Here is a 19,575-nt window from a genome sequence, read left to right as displayed (position 1 = left end):
CTTCTTTGTTTGTTTTTTACTTTTTCGGTGCCCAAGTTGGGCAAAGGGCTTGAAAGGTAATAGGGCCTTCAGTTTTACTGATACAGTGACTGAATGGGGAGTGTCAACCCCCCCCCCCCCCCAAAAAAAAAGAAAAAAGCCCAGACTTTGTGAGCCGCAGCTGGTGAGCCGAAATGTTAGAGAGCACGTACAGCCAGCCCGCAATCGCAGCACAATGTAAAAAATACATATTAATGTGGGTAAGCTTAAAGACCCCCCCCCCACAAAAGCGCACATTAATCACACTAGATAATTCTCCCGTTAATTAACTACTGCCAGCAAGTGACTCAATGCAGAGCCATGGTGACGAGCCCCTGGGGCAGAAATGTGGGGAGGGCGAGACACGAAGGCATCAGCACATGATGAGCATCACCAAGGACCCGGTCAGAAATGGCCACGCGGAGCAGCTCGTCTGAGACCTTCCAGTCGGTCTGAGACCTTCCAATCTTGCTCAGGCGCAGTCAGCCAAGCCTTCAGTCCAGCTGCTCTGTAACAAAACACATTAGTTTCTCAGAACCTTCCAGAAGGGTTCAGGAGCGGTACCCTTCCTTTACACCAGTGTTTTCCAAACTAGTTCACGGGAATCCGCAGACAGTCCACATTTTAGCTCCCTCCCAGCTCTCTGCCAGACAGTCCACATTTTTGCTCCCTCCCAGATCCCTGCCAGACAGTCCACATTTTTGCTCCCTCCCAGATCCCTGCCAGACAGTCCACATTTTTGCTCCCTCCCAGATCCCTGCCAGACAGTCCACATTTTTGCTGCCTCCCAATTCCCTGCCAGACAGTCCACATTTTTGCTGCCTCCCAGTTCCCTGCCAGACAGTCCACATTTTTGCTGCCTCCCAGCTCCCAGCTGTCTGTGGGTCCCCGAGGACCAGGTTAGGAAACACTACTTTACACCACCAGTATCACTCCAGCACATGCCCAGTATAGGTCCAGCAGTTCCAGCCTAGTTCCCACCAGCCAGGCCTGCCCCCCCTCCAATGTCCTACCACAGCTTCTAATGACACCAGTTGGATAATTAGTCACTGTTCCCTTCTGCTCAGGGTGTAAGTGTGGCTAATTGAAAGGTTCCCATAAAGCCTGCAGGAAGCCCACCCACAGTCATGGCTCCTGTGCTGAGGGGCTGCCATCTCTGGTCAGTCATGGCTTAAATCGGCTTAAATCGGCTGCCGTGAGGGCCTGGCATGGGCCCCTCTCCTCACATTGACGCCATGCCAGCCCTGGACCACCAAGCTAGCCAGCTACCATCCTAGAACCTTTATTTCCAGGCCATCCCACAAACAATAACCATGGTGGTCTAGCCTATAGGCCAAACTACCTCCACGAACCATAAGCAGGAACAGCCAGGCCATGTGATCTTCCTTCACAGCCTGCATACCCTCCCGCCTCTGATTTATTTCAGGCACCAGCCCAGAATCTTAGCGAAGGGTTATTCCCCAACATGGCACAGTCATTCACACTCAAAACAAAATCACTGAAATGACCCAAATATTGCCACTACAGCCAGACCTGCAGTAAATGTAGTTGTTCCACTAGGGCCACTTGAGTTAATAATTTGACTTCAATGAATCTGCTAAAATGGAATTCAAGAGCACCTTACTGCGAAACGCCGTTCCTTAGGAAACAAAACCACCCCTGCCAATGTGGATGACCTTTGACCTCTGCCCACTTGCTAAAACCCGGCTTAGAGCGTTGATGCTTCGCCCAGCAACTTTAGTCTTACAGAAAGCCCATAACTCACTGTGAAGGAAGCCCTGCAGCCATGTTTAATAAAACCATACAGACAGAACCAAAACCCAGTAATGAATGTTTCTCTTTTGAAGCAAAGACGTCTAATATAATGTCTGTGGTACCTATATTCGGACCTGTGGGACTGTACTCATCTCCCTTAGATGAATGTAGCGACTTCCTGTCTTTCATGGCTCTTGGTGTGGACATAGCTATTAAGTAACCCTTTAATTTCAGTATACCCTTAATGTTGTGATGGATTTACTTGGATCTTTGTTGGCACAGCTCGTTCCAAATGGAGACAGCATGACAATAGACAGCTAACAATTAACAGACAAAGTTCATAAATAACAGACACAAGATACGCGACAGAGACGGGTAAACACAAGGAAGGCGATACATAGTCGTTTGCGTGATACTCTCTCCAGTAAATGATCATATACATCATTTTCCATCAGTCTTCTATTACTGCCACAGACTGTCCAGCCATTAACACCAAATGCTTCAATACCATGCAGTGTTCAAATGGACCCTGGATAACAGCTCAGTGTTTATTGACACTACACCGCATTTTAACACCCTGACACTATCCCTTAACCTCAAATGCCTACAAACTCGAGCTCAAACCGAAAAGGAGGCAAACTGTGGCTCATCCAGGCTGTGTGGACCGTCGGCACTGTGGCGCTCAAAAAACCACAGTATCCCGCTGGCTCTGCCTATTTCTGAGAGTTTCAGGAAACAAAGAAAACAATTCTTACTTCCTGCCCCAAAGCACAGCCAAACTTACTGACAAGGGCACCGACTTTCTGGCTACCAAAAAATAACTGCAATTGACTTCCTTAATGGTCAAATTAGTAACAAACATCTCACAGCTGAAAACTACTTTGGTCCACAACAGATAATGCAAGCAATCTAATACCAACTTCTCCAGTGAAAAAACTAAAATCGAAACCTACTGGTCCACCAGACCGCTTACTACCAAAATCCTTAAAGTTTCCTTTGCTGAACTTAAATACTGAGAGGAAGTGACCATGTTTAGAATCCTTTCTACACCACTGTTGTTCGGAGCTGTTATTGTTGTGCTTATGGCTTTCTTGTTAGTTATATCAAGTGAGGCCATTCTCCTCTAACCTACAGTATCTTATTGACAAGGTGTTTTCAACCACAGAACTACCACAGACTGGATGTTTTGTATTTACTGCAACATTCTCTGTAAACAATAGACGTGGTAGGAAGGTGCCTCTTACTGAAATGTAGAAAACACCATGTCTAAAACCAGTAATGACACCATGTTCAAAATCACAAAGATGTCTTGAGTGGTCTAATGCTCAGTCGAGTAGGGAGTGAACTGCTATTCAGTGACACCCTTATAATCCACGCAAAGGTGGACATATCAGGTCCAGAAAGTAAAAATCCAGATCAAGAAGATGTTTCAACCAACCAGTGGAGTACTCTGTGACTGTGACTCATTATATTCATCAGGTTGGTTAAAAAAAATCTTGGTCTGGATTTTTACTCTCTGCACCTAAAATGTGTACCTAATATACTGGTCACACACTCACAGATGTATGCTGCTATACATAGATGGACCTATGCTGGCCCGTGTGGATTTCCCTCCTATTTACATCACCGCTGCTGGGAGTCCCACACAAACTGCTGCTGGGACCAGCAATTCTCCTGCATGCCCCCACTTGGGAAGATAAATGATGTAGCTTAGAAACCTGATAAAGCATAAAATTAATTCTTATTCATATGCTGACGTCACATAAATGTACTCGAACCTAATTTGGCCCACAGTCTCCCAGGAATACTGCTTCAATTAAGTTTAAAGGTCTCTATACCCTAAAAAGGAGTAACGTCAATGAAAATACGTTCTCGCCAGCTTGATGGGCCTAAACTTTTGTTTTGCTGTGCTGACTCACAATGTGACGCTTTAATATTAATTTTAAACATACATCTACGAAACCCGCAGCTCAGAAAGCGTGCAAATCCAAGTCATCGTCATACTGCCCAAGGTAAAGCAGAAATTCTAACATGCCTTTGCTGCAGATCAGATTGCCGCACTGCCTTCATTCTCAGTAGTACGAATCACACAGTCTCTGCTCTGCAGAGTATTTGAAACCCGCAGCAAGAATCTTAACCAGAAGTATAAAATGTGACGCCATTTAACCAATTCTCAAGACTCTTCACAGGCTTCTTGTTACTTTACAGGATGGTCTTCAAAACTTGGGTCTGAATGAAAGGTCAGGCTTGCACTTATCTAAGCTGATAAATGTGTACAATCTAGAATGTTTGCTCTGAATGAAGGATACAGATCTGATTGTAATTCTTCAAATAAATAAAAGAGCTATTGCTGATAAAATGGATAGTTCTCTGTGTTAGGCACCATCTGCTAGTCGATGTAAAGCATTCACCCTCTGTCTCTGTGTTTAACTGTAGACCCAAGACCTACTATTTCAGTCTAGCTTACCTTAAATAACACTGCTGTTGCAGCAGTACATGTATCTTCATCTATCTCATATTTCCACAGCAGTATTGACCTTCGATAGGTGTCTTTCCACTCTCCCAAGCCTGGACAGGACTGCACCGGGGGACCTGAGCGTGAGCCGCAAAGCCGAGAGCCTTAGACCACATCAGAGATACAGGATCACCTCCCGTTGGCTCACAGACTTAGCGGCTGGCCTGACAGTCACACGACTTGGATAAGGACAGTGTACCCAGGAGGGCCAGCTGAGAAAGCTGCGGACTTGATTTCTCCTAAGTTGGGTCCATAACTACTGGCTTCCCGTCCACGGTGTTCCTCAGTCTTGTGACTTATGCTACCTAGAAACCTGACCAGGAAGAAAAGGTTAGAGATACACTACCAGTCAAAAGTTTCTGCACACAGTATGTTCATCATCTGAGGACCTTTACTGACAAGAAAATGTCACATCTTTGATTCAAGAAAGTAACCTCTAGCAGTTAAAAGAGCAGAGAAAATTCAAGGCATTCGATCTACAAGAGACATTAAATACTGCTCTGTTTCAGGAGATGAAACAGTTAACAAGTGTATTTAAAGTTAAAGGACAGCCTAGAATTTGACCTTGCCATCACCACACAACCAGTTAACAGAGATTCAGACATGCACACTCTTTCCATGTTATAAAAAAACCTGTTTTATTTGACTTATGTTTTTATTTATAGTTGTTCAGTCAACTTTCCAATGCTTAACAAGAATAAAAATGTGCAGTTTATGAAATACATGGAAAAGTGGTAAAAACCTGTGGTGAGCAAAGACGTTTGACTGGTGGATGTATGGAGGGATGGATAGATGGAGGGATGGATGGATGTGTGGAGGGATGGATGGATCGGGTCTGCGGTAGTACATAACTTTGTTAGCTCTCCTCTGTTGTGTTCTGGCACTCTCTCGCAGACTGTATGGCGTTAAGCTCCATTACATCCATCTGTTACATCCACATCATTTTCGCTGCTAAATCTTCGTTAAGCGCTTTGTAGCTACTCTGCTGGGAATGATATATACAGAGATATTGAGCCAATGAATAGATAAGTGTCTATGCTCCAGTGAATCGGCGACGGAGACCGTTTGCACTCTTAACATACACAACGCCATAGATGGCCATCAACATATTTCACTGCAAAAATTATATTATCACCCCACCACCACCCCCCCAGCTGTATCGCCATTCTCCAGCTGTTCATACATCCCCAGCTCTCCTAAATCTGGCATTTTTTGGCATTGGTAATTCAGGGTATATCTGTTAAATCCAAGGTCTAAAAGTCATTCCTTCTCTTGGCCCTGGTTGCAAATAAAGGAACCATGTTCTATGAAGACAGCCCAGAGAATATGCTTTTCACCTCACTCACCCGAGGCTTTGAGTCCCACAAACCTGCCGTTATTGCTTTCTGCTTTGGGTACATTTGATCAGGGAAGAGTACTGCGCCATAACGTTAGAAATAATTACATTCGTCGCTCAGCCTATTACATGCTTGAGTCCCCTGTGCAGCAGAAACATTACGGACTCCACCAGAAAACGTCATCCTCCCTGAGACCTGAACTCGCAGTCATCTCCACAAAGCTAAGTGATGTTTAAGGGGCTATCACACGTATTGCCAAACCCATGTGCCCGGCTAATGTGAATTCTGTCAATAGTAACCAACGCGATGATTTGATTTTCTCCAATATAACATAATAAGGTTGGGGAGGCTGTTGGACAGGCAATGGCCAAGGCTACCTTGGTGAATCATCTTGTTGCCAGGGGTAACTTGTGGGGTCACATGACAAACCCCCTCCCCCCCCCCTTGAGTCTGGGAGAAAAGAAAAGCTGCAATGCAAGAAGAATAGGGACGAGGTTCCAGAGCTAAGGACGAGGACATTGAGTTTGGTGAATCCTCACCTCCCCCTAGTTGCCTAGGGGCTGTCCAGGTGGCTATTTGTGGATTAGCGTGACACTGCTGCTATGCCCGCTGAGCGCCGAAATGAAAGAAGTGTCATCTCAGGCAACGCGCGGGAACGTCATGAATATTTATGAGGCTGCCTCGACCTGCTGGTTGAAAAGACCACAGCCCCTTATGGGCAACTTGTCCGCCCCAAGGTTAGTGCCTGACAAAGGGAGACGAGCAAAGGAGAGGTGGCCCATCCTCCATTTAATCAGGCCTGAGGGGACCACAGGGCGGTGACTCACACCTAATTGGAGGAAGACACCCCAGGGGGCAGGACTAGAACACGCTGCAGATCACATGACCCCGCCGGCTCCAGCCATTGGCTGCTGCTGGAGGCTGTAACCAACTCAAGCCGATGTGTCTCAAACTGGATTCTCCATCTGACCCAGAGAATTCTCATATGGTGCTAGCCTGAACAAAGGATGGGGGGTGGGGGGGGGGGACTGTTTGCAAAAACTAGGCAACGTGCGGCCATCCACTTACAGGAAATGACCCGTAATGCTCACCCCCATATTCACAGCTGGTCAAGCTCCTTTTCATCCATACGATGGTGGCAGCGATCTGGAAAGGTCTGACACTCTCCTTCTTCCTCCTCTGCCCCCTGTTGCTTCATGTTCCCCTACCTTATTCTCTCTTAATGGGGGCAGCAGTAGTACATGGCGAATTGACATAACTGACCGCAGAGGGATCTCCTAGGAGGACATTGATGATGCCTGCAATGCCCCCCATTCCGAGGGCAGACAGCATACTGAAGGGTTCCCACATGAGATCACAGCACCACATTTTGCCTCAGAGAGAGTAATGAACAAGAGCCATAGAAATATTCTGATTGGTCGACTAGAATCACCACCACAACCATAACAATGCCTATTGGGCGATGCGGAATATCTTTGTTAGTTCGAGGTTTCAAGTACATAAAAATAAAAGCTGGTTGGTTTTAAAAGTTCCTATTCAATGGTAAACAAGCATAACTAAAGGGGATTCACCGGGGTCTCCAGCTGCATTTCTGTGATAGGCTGCAGTTGAAATATTTCCTGTCTCCCGTGACTAAAAGCACGTGACCTAGAAGAGTAACTGTGAAATCACATATAAATTGAACAACCTGTCTAATAACACAGTCGCTATTTTTCTACAGCTGTCAAACCTGAGGGAAAAAAGATGTGTTAAGGGTGGTTTATGAAACTTTGGTGAGGCCAGTCTACAATCACCGCATTTAACTGACTTGCTTTCGTCCTGCTGACCCAATGGGGGGATTTAGGGTACGTGCTGTTCTGTTCCGGGCGATCACTTTAGGAATGACAAATGTGTGGTAATCACACTGCAGATTCTCGTCCATCCTCGCATTCTTTATTCAGGTACACGTCACCTCCTGTGCGGCATTAACATACAAACACAGTCCCATCATTCACACACATCTCCTGCATCTAATCCTTTTCATTATAACTCATGTAATCCCGCAGTCCTCTTTAATATCAAGGAATTAAGTATTAATCATACCAGTGCCAATGTTTGATGGTAATTAAAGTGTGTGGATTAAACAGTAAAGATGTGTGTGTGTGTGTGTGTGGGGGGGGGGGGGGGATGTTTATTTTACATTGTGGGGACCAAATGTCCTCTCGCCATCACAAAAACCTGTGTTATTTTGATGTTGTGGGTATGTTTTTCAGTCCTCAGAAGGGCACAATTTTAACTCAATTTTATAAGAATCTGTGACTGCAATCAAAAAAACTAAAAATGCCAAATGTCTTGTTTTTTGTTTGGTTACTTATGGTTAAGGTTAGGGCTGGGTAGGGGTTAAGGTTGCCATTGTTGGGATTAGGGTTTTCCCCCATAGAAATGGAGAGTCCCCATAAAGATATGAATACAAAGGTGCGTGCGTGTGTTTGTGTGTGTGTGTGTAAGTCAACTAATGATCTGGATATTGTTATAACCGTTAAGGCCCCTTTTGCTCTGAAGTTCAGCCTGTTCAGGAGACAGATTTGCACCAAAGCAGCAGCAGGAATGTGAGCAGACTGCTGTCTGCAGGGATGGGTCACTATGGGCACCACGAGAACAGCAAACCCAGCTATCGATTATCCTGCCCTACGACCGGCGAGGTGCACAGCTTTGTATACGGGACAGTCGGGGCCCTCGGGACAGTCGGGGCCCCCCGGGACAGTCGGGCCCCACTGGCTCAGTGACCCGCCTCTCCACCTCCTGCCTCTCGCATGTCACTCACCGCGACTTCGTCCTCGCGGCTGTCTCCATGCTCCTCCCTCTTATGGTGTCCAGGCGAGGGGCGCATGTCTCGCTTGCGGGTGCCGTCCGTCTCCTCCGTCTGCTTCTCCCCATCTGAGACAAGAACCATTACATCATTACCACTGCCACCCCCTGCCTCGTTATCCTAGTGCTGGGACAAACCGTTTGCAGAACCGTGAAGTGTAACATCCGCGGTCTACGTGGCTAACACAGGCAATGTCTGGGTTTCATGGTGCTCTGCCAGGCAGAAAATGTGCACAACCTCTTCCAGGTTTTCAGTTGACAAGCGGCACTTACAGCAAGTCATATTAAAAGACTGATGCTCAAGCTTAAATGTCACTCTGTTTTCAGTCCCCCCCCCCACACACAAAAGAGGAAGCCCTTACAAGGCATCTGAAATCATGCTGCTTTATTTGACACTTGCACAAGTAAGAGTACAGATACATAGGTATTCTGTAGCTTTCGCATATCCCATGATGCTCTGATGATTTTTTAAAGACATACACACACATACAGGGTGCAAGTGCAGGGTCAGTCATTTATCCAGCACCTCTGGGGCCTTTGTCAGGAGCTCAAGGCCCCAACCACAGGATTCAAGATGGCAACCTTCGGATCACAGGCCACTAACCCGCTGAGCATCACTGTGATTCACCTGCTTCTGCCAGGATGTAACAGGGAGCCCAGCCAAATCGGTCAGGCCAGGGTACGATGCAGAGTCACCAGAATAAAATGTACATCTTGACATTCAGGCACGGCACCCACCCCGGCAAAAACGGGCCTGCCATCTCCGCTGGAGCGCCTGGGAGATCTGCGAGTTCAGCCGGAGAGGTTTATTCAAGGACAAAGCAAGCCTTGTGCCTGTTTGGGTTAAGTGATGCTGAAAAGAACACCGGCATCATTCGGAGGCCAAGGCAAATGAGGAGACATCTGATACAATGGCAGCGTTGTTTAGAGAAACTCAGTAAAGTATATCACCGCTTAGGCCGCGGAGCTCAGTCAGCGTGCGAGCTGACAGAGAGCAAGCTGACCTCTCGTGGTCCTCATCACCCCCAAAGGGTGCACTGGGCTCAGGCTCCGCTACTCATTCGGAGCGATGATGCAGACCAGTCCACCCCAAAAGTGGGATGGGGACAGAGACTGTTTTTCTATAAATTACACTGTGATCTACCAAACTAAACTGGACGCTCATCATGCCCAAACACAGCCAAACACAAACTGTGACACAACTGAGAAATTAACTCAAAGTCCATTCCAGTTTTGTACAAAATGTAAAAATCAGCTTATGGCACTTTTCTCTGAGGGGGTCTTTCACTGGGAGTCTCCTTCTCTGTCCCCCTCAGCCCTCCCCATCTCTGTTGTGGACCTTGGGGTCCCACGTTCCTCTCCACTTTCCTACAGGACCAGTGTCATCTTTAATGACATAAAAGCGGCGATTAATAAAGAGTGTTTCCACATAACTAAATACGCAGCTACAGAAAACTACTTGGTTTCATTGAGAATTATTGGCCATAATACCATAGTAACGGTATGGCATATATTTACATTATACAATAAGAATACCTACATATCGTCACACTTCTTTGCCTTGCTTTCTCCATATGCTGCAATCATAACAGCATTTCAAGCTTGTCGGGTCATTTTCTGCAACACTGCAGCTTGCTCCTAAAACCGGCGTCATACCACTGTGCAGTGTGCCTGACAGCCACTTTCACTAAAATCTGGTTATTTTACTCAATGCTGGCTCCCATTTATCTGTTACTGCATGATGACTGAGCTGGTTAGCTAGAGATAAAAGGAAAGATGGGGAAAGTTCCATGGAAAGTGTGACATATGCTAATCATGACAGCTATACGCTGGTTACTAATGTCAGGGAAGTCCCTCAATCCTGATGTCAGCAGTGTCACAATTTCCCGGCAGGCCGTCCACACTGTCCCCCCTGCTGTGGTTTCACTCCATGCCCGATATCTGTTTGATATCTGTTATCTTACAGCATCGAACTGCATCCTTCCCCGGAGTTTTGTTCCTTTTCATTCCACCTTCCTCCTTTCTCTTATTGCAGTCGCTGTCCATCCCCACTGGCTATTACATGAGTTCATAGATGTTCTATGAAATTAGCCGAGATTCAAGGCAACACAGTGTTGTACCACTTCAGGAGGGGCCGTCCATGCACTCTGCTGAAAACAGAGAATTGCTCGTGACCACAGTTGTGACGTTGTGAATGCAAGCATGTGTTTAGGCTATACATGGGTACATGGGAGACAGTGAAGGAATCAGCCTGAAACGTTACTGGCCCACCAGGAATTCTATCCTGATTACCACTCTGGCCAGTTGTTTGGTTTGCCTAGTTAATTTGACGGGTCTGATCCCTTTTTAGATGCTGAGGCCAACATGAGGGTGAAAGGCTGGAGGGATGAGAGGGAAGGGAAGCTGGACGTTGAACCAAGGCTTAGCTCTGATGATCCATCACCTGCAAACAAGGGCAACTGGCCCGCTGGTCAAGAGAGATGGCCATCCAGAGAGAGACAGGGAGGATAAAAGAGCAGAGAAGAGGTGGGGGAGGGGGGGCAGGAGGAAGAGATGGATAGGGGCAGGAGTGAGCTTCATCTCCTGAGGAGAAGAGCCAGCATCAGATACCAAGAGAGCAGCAGATGGCAACAAAGATGCCCTCCCCCTCCAAAATCAATCACTGCTATGAAATGATGTTTGTTCCTGTCTGGCACTGCAAGCGAGGAGTCACTGGGTGCAAGACGGGAGGAGGGAGGTCATCCCCGATCGAGGTGGGTCACAAATGCCCTTTGCAAAACGAAAAACATAAGACCAGAAGAGCGGGCAGACAGCTTTTATGTTGTTTTTCTCAGGGTGACACAGGGACAGCGTCTCAGCATCAACAGTGTGTGCTAAAGTGACCTGTGCTTGAGAAATGTTAACATAATGCTGGGGACGTAACAGAGAGAGAATGAAGTTAACAGCTGTGAACTGGAAACTCTCAGTGACTGAGAGGCACCCAGGGGACGCCAGAGACATGGAATCGGGCTGCAATCTTCCTCTGACAATTGTTTTAGGAACTAAAAAAAATGACAGTAGGTAATTAAATAAATTCTTGGAAGCATAGCGGTATGGGGCACCTAGAGTTCCTTGTAAGTCTCTGAGAGACTGTGATGCGTGGTGGGGGGAGGGTGGGGGGGTGAGCTTTCTGGAACTAGCCTGTATTACTGAGGAACTGGGGTGTTGCAGTAATCGGCTTTGGCTCCGACAGACAGAAGGGTCGAGAGCGAGCTGGAGGAGAGGCCAGCAGGAGGCATGATGGGTAATTAGACGGCGGCTTACAACAAGAAACCCCCCCCCCCCCTTACAGCAAGAAAGCCCCCCCCATAAAGCATAATTAGGCATAATTGTTTTCCGATAGAAGCGGTAAACGTCGAACGGGTGACGTTTATGGGAGGATCCAGGGTGAGACAAGACCTTCCCTGGGGGTGGGGGTGGGGGGGCTTTCCCTACCACAAGACCTGGAGTCTGCCGCTGAAGGTGGGCTTAGAATTTCTCACAATCGATATGCCATCAACAAGCTTCAACGCCCAGAGAGCCAGGCTAAGATAAATGTCTACCACAGTAAATAAGGAAGCTAATAAGGTAACAGTAAGTTATTCTAGGTAACGATTGATGCGTTCTGACAATAATACTGAAATCGTTGTTTTAAACGGGTCACCACTTTTTTCCACCAACTGTAACACATGAAATACTGCAGGTACAGTATCAGAGTTTCAGAAAAAAAACACAGCAAGCAGAATGGTGAGGTTTCTTCAGAGGTGACATTCAGAAGATCTGGGAAGGGCATCTCTGTACGGCTATCTCGTCGTGCTGTGGACGGGGGGCCGTAAACGGTATTTAAAAACATTCCCTCTTCTTAAGCCCACCGACCGCATCTAATCAGGCGGTGAGATTCAGCGGCGAGCAAATGCTACGGGAGTCACCCCGACCTCAACCTGCTTTTACGTATCTGTTTATCCATCTGCTGTGTATTTGGAGAAGGAAAACGATGATGTAAGGTAGGGTCTTTGGCTACTAGCAAAAACAGAGCTGAAATAGTTCAAATTCAGGCACGGGAAAGTCTTAAAAAAAACTAGACCGCTACACAGAGACGAGTTCAGCACTGAGGGGCCTCGTTTCAACACAGCTGGATTGAACGAATGCCCTCAAAGCTGACTCGGCTGAATTTCAGCATTTAGCACATTGATGGGAAATCGAGTCCCCTCCGGCCACAGAGAGAGACGCATTCCCTCCTGCTGAGCTCCAAATTAATTAACCTTGACTCGGCTGTAGGGTGAATTGATTTTCATATTCAAATCAAACAAGACTCAAGCTGCTGTTTAAATCCATTAGTTTTGTTTGCATTAAATGTACGGATAAGGAACACATGTGATATATACCTGCATAGGACCATTCCAGAAATACAACCCTATATATTTCCCTCCCGTTATAAATAATAATTTAAAGTCCAGTGCATAGGTATGTGTATCTATTTCGATTTTAAGAATCCATGCAAAAGAGAATATTTCATAAGGATGTAGAATGCAACAGTGACAGCTATTGCTTAGCTCTCAGCAATGCTGTAGATTTGGGTACAGAGGGTAGAGACACGTCTATAGCAATACTGCAGGAGTGCCGTGTGTTTAGGGGGGTGGGGGGGGTTGGCCCCTACCAATATTGAAACTAAAAGCTGTGCCCTTGGCTTTCAAAAATTTGGTACAAATCTTCTCACCCTCAGCAAAACTGTATAAGTTAAATTGTGCAATGTCATTCAGCTAAGAGGTAATTAAGATTCATTAAATAAGAGCATAGTAGGAATGAAAGCCAGCAGACCATTTACCCCATGAGGCTCAAAGTACCATAACCTTAGAGTAGAGAGGCTGGGTTGTTTTTAAGCAAGCGATCTGATCTCCTGACAGTTTGGCAGCTCTGTCCCCCCAGCCATTGTCACAGAACCGACCATCTGGCATTTTGAGCAAGGATGATGAGGATGGTGCATCTTGCAAACGTGCATCTTCCAAACCACCACTATTCTCCATTCCCACTTACATGTACCTTGTTTGCTTCCCAGCTAACCAGGCTGTGTTCTCAGAGCATCATGCGAGTCAATGATGACGCCACCCTACCCCCCCCGTAATCCACCCTTCTGCAGTCACAGCCTTAACCAGTATCAGTATACAGTCAACCAGTGGTCATCTCAGATGATGGACCAGATTCTTGTGAACATGTGCAGTTGTACCATTTCTTCTTTAAAGTTCTTTAAAGAAACTTCTATCAGCTTTGAAGGTTTTTCTCCAAGATCACCTCTTTTACAACCAATAGAAAGCTCCATTTTCATAACATAAAAGACTGCTAAGAACTTTTACTTCATAGCATTTCTCCCTGGTGCAGCTTATGTGTGCAGGTCTTTAAAGCACTGACCCATTGCAGCAGAGGGTTTGGGGCACTGGGGGTGTCGTGGGGGCACAGCCGATGCGGAATGAGAAAGCCAGTAGAAACTTTAGGCTCCTGCTGAATAATTGAGCCTTTTCTTAATCAGAAGGGCCTGCCGTGGATACAGATGGGGATGCATCCTGGCGGAGGACGCTAAATATTGCAAGGCTCATATTAAAAATGCAGAGGGAGAGGCATGCTTTAAAGAACGCATCGGAGGACGGACAATGAGACAATGAGATAAGAGGCGTTTGCAGCAGCATCCAAAGACACATCGGGTGCCAGGAAAACGACACACGTTCCACAATAGCTAATAAGAGTGTGGCAAGCTCATGAAAAAAATCATATAGCCTAGCCGCTGTCGTTTTCTTTAGCATGAAAGGGAACCAGCTTTCTGGCCTCCAGGGAACTAGAGCACACTCCCCGTGCGCCAGCCCAGGTCACTGATATTTAACTGTCTGATGATACAGGCCAGCTTATCGGCGAATCTTTCGCTCAGGTTGAGCTCGGGGGGGGGGGGGGGTAGTGGTGATTAGATTTATAGAAGACATTCTTCAAGAACTTGTCATCGTTGTCCTTATCGGCTGTTTTTCTTCTAAAGAAAGGTAGCTGAACACGCATGCTCGGACCCACACAAACCCTTACTCATATCTTTGTGGGGACCATTCATTCATTTCTATGGACACAACCCTAATCCCAACAATGGCAACCTTAACCCCTACCGCCCTAACCTCAACCATAAGTAAGCAAACAAAATACAAGACTTCTGGCATTTTTAGTTTCTTGATTGCAGTCACAGATTTTTATGAAGTTGTGGAGAGTTGGGGAGAGTTTCCCCTTCAGGGGACCGAAAAAAATTATCCCCAATGTCAAAATATATATTTTTTTCACATAGGAATATTTGATACCCACAATGTACTATATACATAACACACACACAAAGACTCAGGACAGTATGCTCCTTGTCCTGGGGGGGATGGGGGGGGCAGGGTGGATCCAGATCACACACACGTGTCATGGACAAGTCGGATGAGCCAATCAGCAGGTGACAGGAGCACTAGCACCCTGTACACTAGCTGTGTTGTGATCCTGATTCAAGATAGGCGAATTCTGTCATAACTGTAATTGTGTTTAGTAATTCCGTTATTGTTGCTGCTGGATACATCTGCATATAGTCTTTGTGTGTCGGAAGAATTTAGTTTGGTTCACGTGGCTTAATTTCCGGTAACCTGGGTAAGTTTCTCCATCCTAAGGAGTTAAGCCAGATCCTTCTCTCAGCATACAGAGCAAACGCTAACAGCAGGGGGAGTACTTTCATTTGGAGACCTGTGACAGTCTGTTTAAGGCCATTACTCAGACGGCCTGTCATTAATTCTGCGACTTCGGGAGAATCCTTCCATACCAATGCCGGAAAAAGACTAATTGGGCTTTCAGAACCAGCGTAATGCATTAAGGAGGATCCTAAGCAGACGAGCTGTGACTGAGACAAACTGCAGAAATGGTGTAAAGTGTTAGCGTTTCCAGTTCATTAGCGCGGCCCAGGCGGGCGGCCCAGGCGGGCGGCCCAGGCGGGCATGACCCAGGCGGGCATGACCCAGGCGGGCATGACCCAGGCGGGCATGACCCAGGCGGGCGGCCCAGGCGGGCATGACCCAGGCGGGCATGACCCAGGCGGGCATGACCCAGGCGGGCATGACCCAGGCGGGCGGCCCAGGCGGGCATGACCCAGGCGGGCATGACCCAGGCGGGCGGCCCAGGCGGGCATGACCCAGGCGGGCATGACCCAGGCGGGCATGACCCAGGCGGGCATGACCCAGGCGGGCGGCCCAGGCGGGCATGACCCAGGCGGGCATGACCCAGGCGGGCATGACCCAGGCGGGCATGACCCAGGCGGGCGGCCCAGGCGGGCATGACCCAGGCGGGCATGACCCAGGCGGGCGGCCCAGGCGGGCATGACCCAGGCGGGCGGCCCAGGCGGGCATGACCCAGGCGGGCATGACCCAGGCGGGCATGACCCAGGCGGGCATGACCCAGGCGGGCGGCCCAGGCGGGCATGACCCAGGCGGGCATGACCCAGGCGGGCATGACCCAGGCGGGCATGACCCAGGCGGGCGGCCCAGGCGGGCATGACCCAGGCGGGCATGACCCAGGCGGGCATGACCCAGGCGGGCATGACCCAGGCGGGCGGCCCAGGCGGGCATGACCCAGGCGGGCATGACCCAGGCGGGCATGACCCAGGCGGGCATGACCCAGGCGGGCATGACCCAGGCGGGCATGACCCAGGCGGGCATGACCCAGGCGGGCATGACCCAGGCGGGCGGCCCAGGCGGGCATGACCCAGGCGGGCATGACCCAGGCGGGCGGCCCAGGCGGGCATGACCCAGGCGGGCGGCCCAGGCGGGCATGACCCAGGCGGGCATGACCCAGGCGGGCGGCCCAGGCGGGCATGACCCAGGCGGGCATGACCCAGGCGGGCGGCCCAGGCGGGCATGACCCAGGCGGGCATGACCCAGGCGGGCATGACCCAGGCGGGCATGACCCAGGCGGGCACATGGTTTGCTGCCACCCGCTCAGCCGCTGGGAACACGGCACAGACCCAACAGCAGGGAGTACAGGTGTCTGGCCAAAGACTCACTTTCTCTCTAAGCAGCCCTCCCCCAAGCCAGAACCCAAACACAGCTGTCTCTAATGTGTGGGGGGGGGGGGGGGAGCACCTGCATACACAGGCCAGGGCTCTGAAGCTGCCCTGATCCTGACATGAGAACACACACACACACACACACACACACACGATGGCGTACCCATCCAAATGGGAACCTTCCATTCATTTCTATTGGAAAACCCTAATCCCATCAATGACACCCTTAACCCCTAACCCAGCCCGAACAATTAACCATAAGTAACCAAACTAAATACAAAATATTTTTTACTTTTTTGATTGCATTCACAGAATTTTATAAAATTGAGGTTATCCAAATGGTGACCTAAAAATGTCCCCAAAAGTTTCAGGATATACCACAGGACAATTTGATCCCCAAATGTGATCTATGCAAACCCAGACACACACACACACATACACACACACAAACACACACATGTCCTCGGGACCCATCTGAAAGAACCTGCTTTTGGAATGGAATTACCCTCAGTGTGCTAATTCTAAAGTGATGTTTTATGCAATTCCCACAATTTGTCAATTTTTATTTAGTTGATTTTATTCAACTGGTCCCCGCGGTCTCCACAGAGAGAGACTGTATGGTGTCCTTTATCACTTTTTCGTGTGTGTGTGTGTGTGTGTGTGTGTGTGTGTGACTGCACTGGCTCAGCCAGGGGCAGGAACAGGTTGATATATCTTTTCTCGCCCTGCCTGGACAGCCCAGGGTTCCGTATCCCTCGCCGTGACGCGTTGCTCTGCCATTCCCCAGCGTCCCGCTGCGTCCCTCCACATCCCGCCCTTCACTTCCCCCCATGCCGCCTGCAGTGCGCTGACCTCACTGCTTTCCTGCCCCTTTCCAAGAGTCACCAGCGCCATATGCTGCACGCGGCCCCCTGCCCTGCGGTCAGCCTCGCCTGCGTTGTCAGGGCAACTAGGAGGCAAAAGAAAATATTTCCATTACGCTGGTGGGGGATCTGGCACAGGCTTCCGGAGAAATCTAGTGACGGCTCAGAATGGGGACAGATGTGTCCTCTGGCCGCCGGATTGCAGAGGTTGGACGGCGGGGTTCCAGATGCCGGATTCTGAGAGCAATGGGGTCACGTTGCGGAGCCGGAATAAACCCGAGGCGGGCGGCGGCAGCCGGACAGCAAGCTTAGTGATGAAGGTCATCCCGACGGCCTCTCTGTCCCTCAGTAGCGGCCGGCTCGTTTCTGGGATGGCAGCCCAAGCTGCCCCGATAGACCGTCGTGGAAACACACAGACACACACACACAAAGACCTGTAATCATATCTTGTGGGGACTGCTCATTCATTTCTATGAGATAAATGCTAATTCTAACAATAACAACCTGAACGCCTACCCAGCCCTAACCTTAACCATATGTTACCAAACAAAATACAAGAGTTTTTGCATTTTTAGTTTTTTGATTGCAATCACAGATTTTTAGAAAACTGACTTCCTGGTATCAAAGTCATCATGTTGGTACGGAATATCTGGACCACACAGACATACACTCAGGGAACAGCAGGGAACACACAGGTTTGGCCCTGTGTAGCCAGCAGCCAGCGGAGCTTTTCAAATGCAGTCCTCGTGAGTGTGTGTGTGTGTGTGTGTGTGTGTGAGTGTATGTGTGTGTGTGTGTGTACACCTGTGTCTATACACAGAACAAGCGGCTCAGGAAAAACAGTCCTCCGCGGGAGGTGTGATGGGAAACTTAATTAAGCCCCCCCCCTCCCCCCGCTAGAGTAACAATGCTCCACTTTATTTGATTGCAGTCGGGCAGATAAGTCGCTTATTGGGGAGAGATAGCCTTCAGAATGTAACAGATCTCCCTCGCTGGGGAATGAGGCTGCGCTTCAGTTGGGGAGGTGGGGGTTGTGGGGGGGGGGGGGTCCTCATTAGCATACATTTGTAAACAAACAACGCTAAGCTGCACCGGTAGCTTAGGTCCGCTCATTATCATATTATTAGCACACAATTGCCCAAACAAACGGTGATTAAAAAGGCATGTAAATGAGGTGTGTGCATAGCGGAGCCGGTGAGTCGGCCCTTCACATCTGCCCCATGCAAATGAGCCCAACTGGAGGGTCTATTGGGGCAGAGCTGCAGCGGTCATCCGGGGGTTAAACGGCGATCTCACTGTGCCGCCATGGATCTCATTATCGACGCCTTTCGCGGGTGTGACGTTGTAAACGGGGGGTAATTAGTTCTTAAGAGGCCTTGATGTAAGCTTTTGGGGTCCGTATACCTACTAATATACTTTGCGTACATTGACGGCCTTAAAAATCCAGGATGTATCGAGGGCACTTGGGGGGGGGGGTAGATAAGAGAGGTTCTGACATACAAAGGCGGATGGAGACAGGTTGAGCTCATCACATCAGCAGATGGTCAAGGAGCTCCGTGTCACCGGAGCTCAGGTCCTGGGTCAGCAGGATCCTGACCTTCACAGGGATAAAGGCTTTCCCCATTGTGTGACAGAGCCCAATTCAGCAAATCCTCCACTGCTTTAATCATCCTGAATAAGGACGGGAGGGGCACGGCATGACCATGACAAGGACATCCCCAAAAATGACACAAGGTCACGCTCCTCCTTAAAGGGTTTCCTCCCTGTATTGGGTGCACCACTGTCATTCCAAATAGGCTTCTACATTCAAACCGATAGACGTCAGGAGCAGTTTGCCTCGGAGTGATCGGGAAGACGCAGGGGGAAACGCTGAGGTGGCGATCCCCATTCCCACCCGAGGCAGCACCATCATCACAGGAAGTGGCGAAAAACAGAAAAACATAAGAGCCACTCTGGGGAGTCGAGCCGCCGCTAGAGATCACGGTTCCCCGGGAGGGATTATGGGCCAAGCGCTTGTGCCACCCCGATCTGGAATTAAGGGCTAAATGGGTACTCAGATAGAAAAGGCAGCGCCAGGTTAGCAGCACGCGACAGATGGAGGGCAGCGCAATCCGAACGCGTGGGAGGCGTCTGCAGGAATCGCAGGCGAGCCGCTAGCTGGCCGGG

At 48.9% G+C, this 19,575-nt stretch overlaps 1 protein-coding gene across 2 annotated transcripts in view; it reads right to left on the bottom strand.

The window, feature by feature from the left end:
• b4galnt4a (beta-1,4-N-acetyl-galactosaminyl transferase 4a) overlaps positions 1 to 19,575 on the bottom strand; it is a 116,847-nt gene that overhangs the window by 67,564 nt on the left and 29,708 nt on the right. For both annotated transcript variants that reach the window (XM_072698213.1, XM_072698212.1), the window contains exon 4: positions 8,429 to 8,541. In XM_072698213.1, coding sequence (XP_072554314.1) covers positions 8,429 to 8,541 — 113 coding nt within the window. The remainder of the gene's footprint in view (positions 1 to 8,428; positions 8,542 to 19,575) is intronic.

This window comes from Paramormyrops kingsleyae, chromosome 13 (assembly GCF_048594095.1).
Source record: "Paramormyrops kingsleyae isolate MSU_618 chromosome 13, PKINGS_0.4, whole genome shotgun sequence".
NCBI lineage: Eukaryota > Metazoa > Chordata > Actinopteri > Osteoglossiformes > Mormyridae > Paramormyrops > Paramormyrops kingsleyae.
Note: the sequence above shows the minus strand (reverse complement) of the source record. Positions and strands in the feature narration are given on the sequence as shown.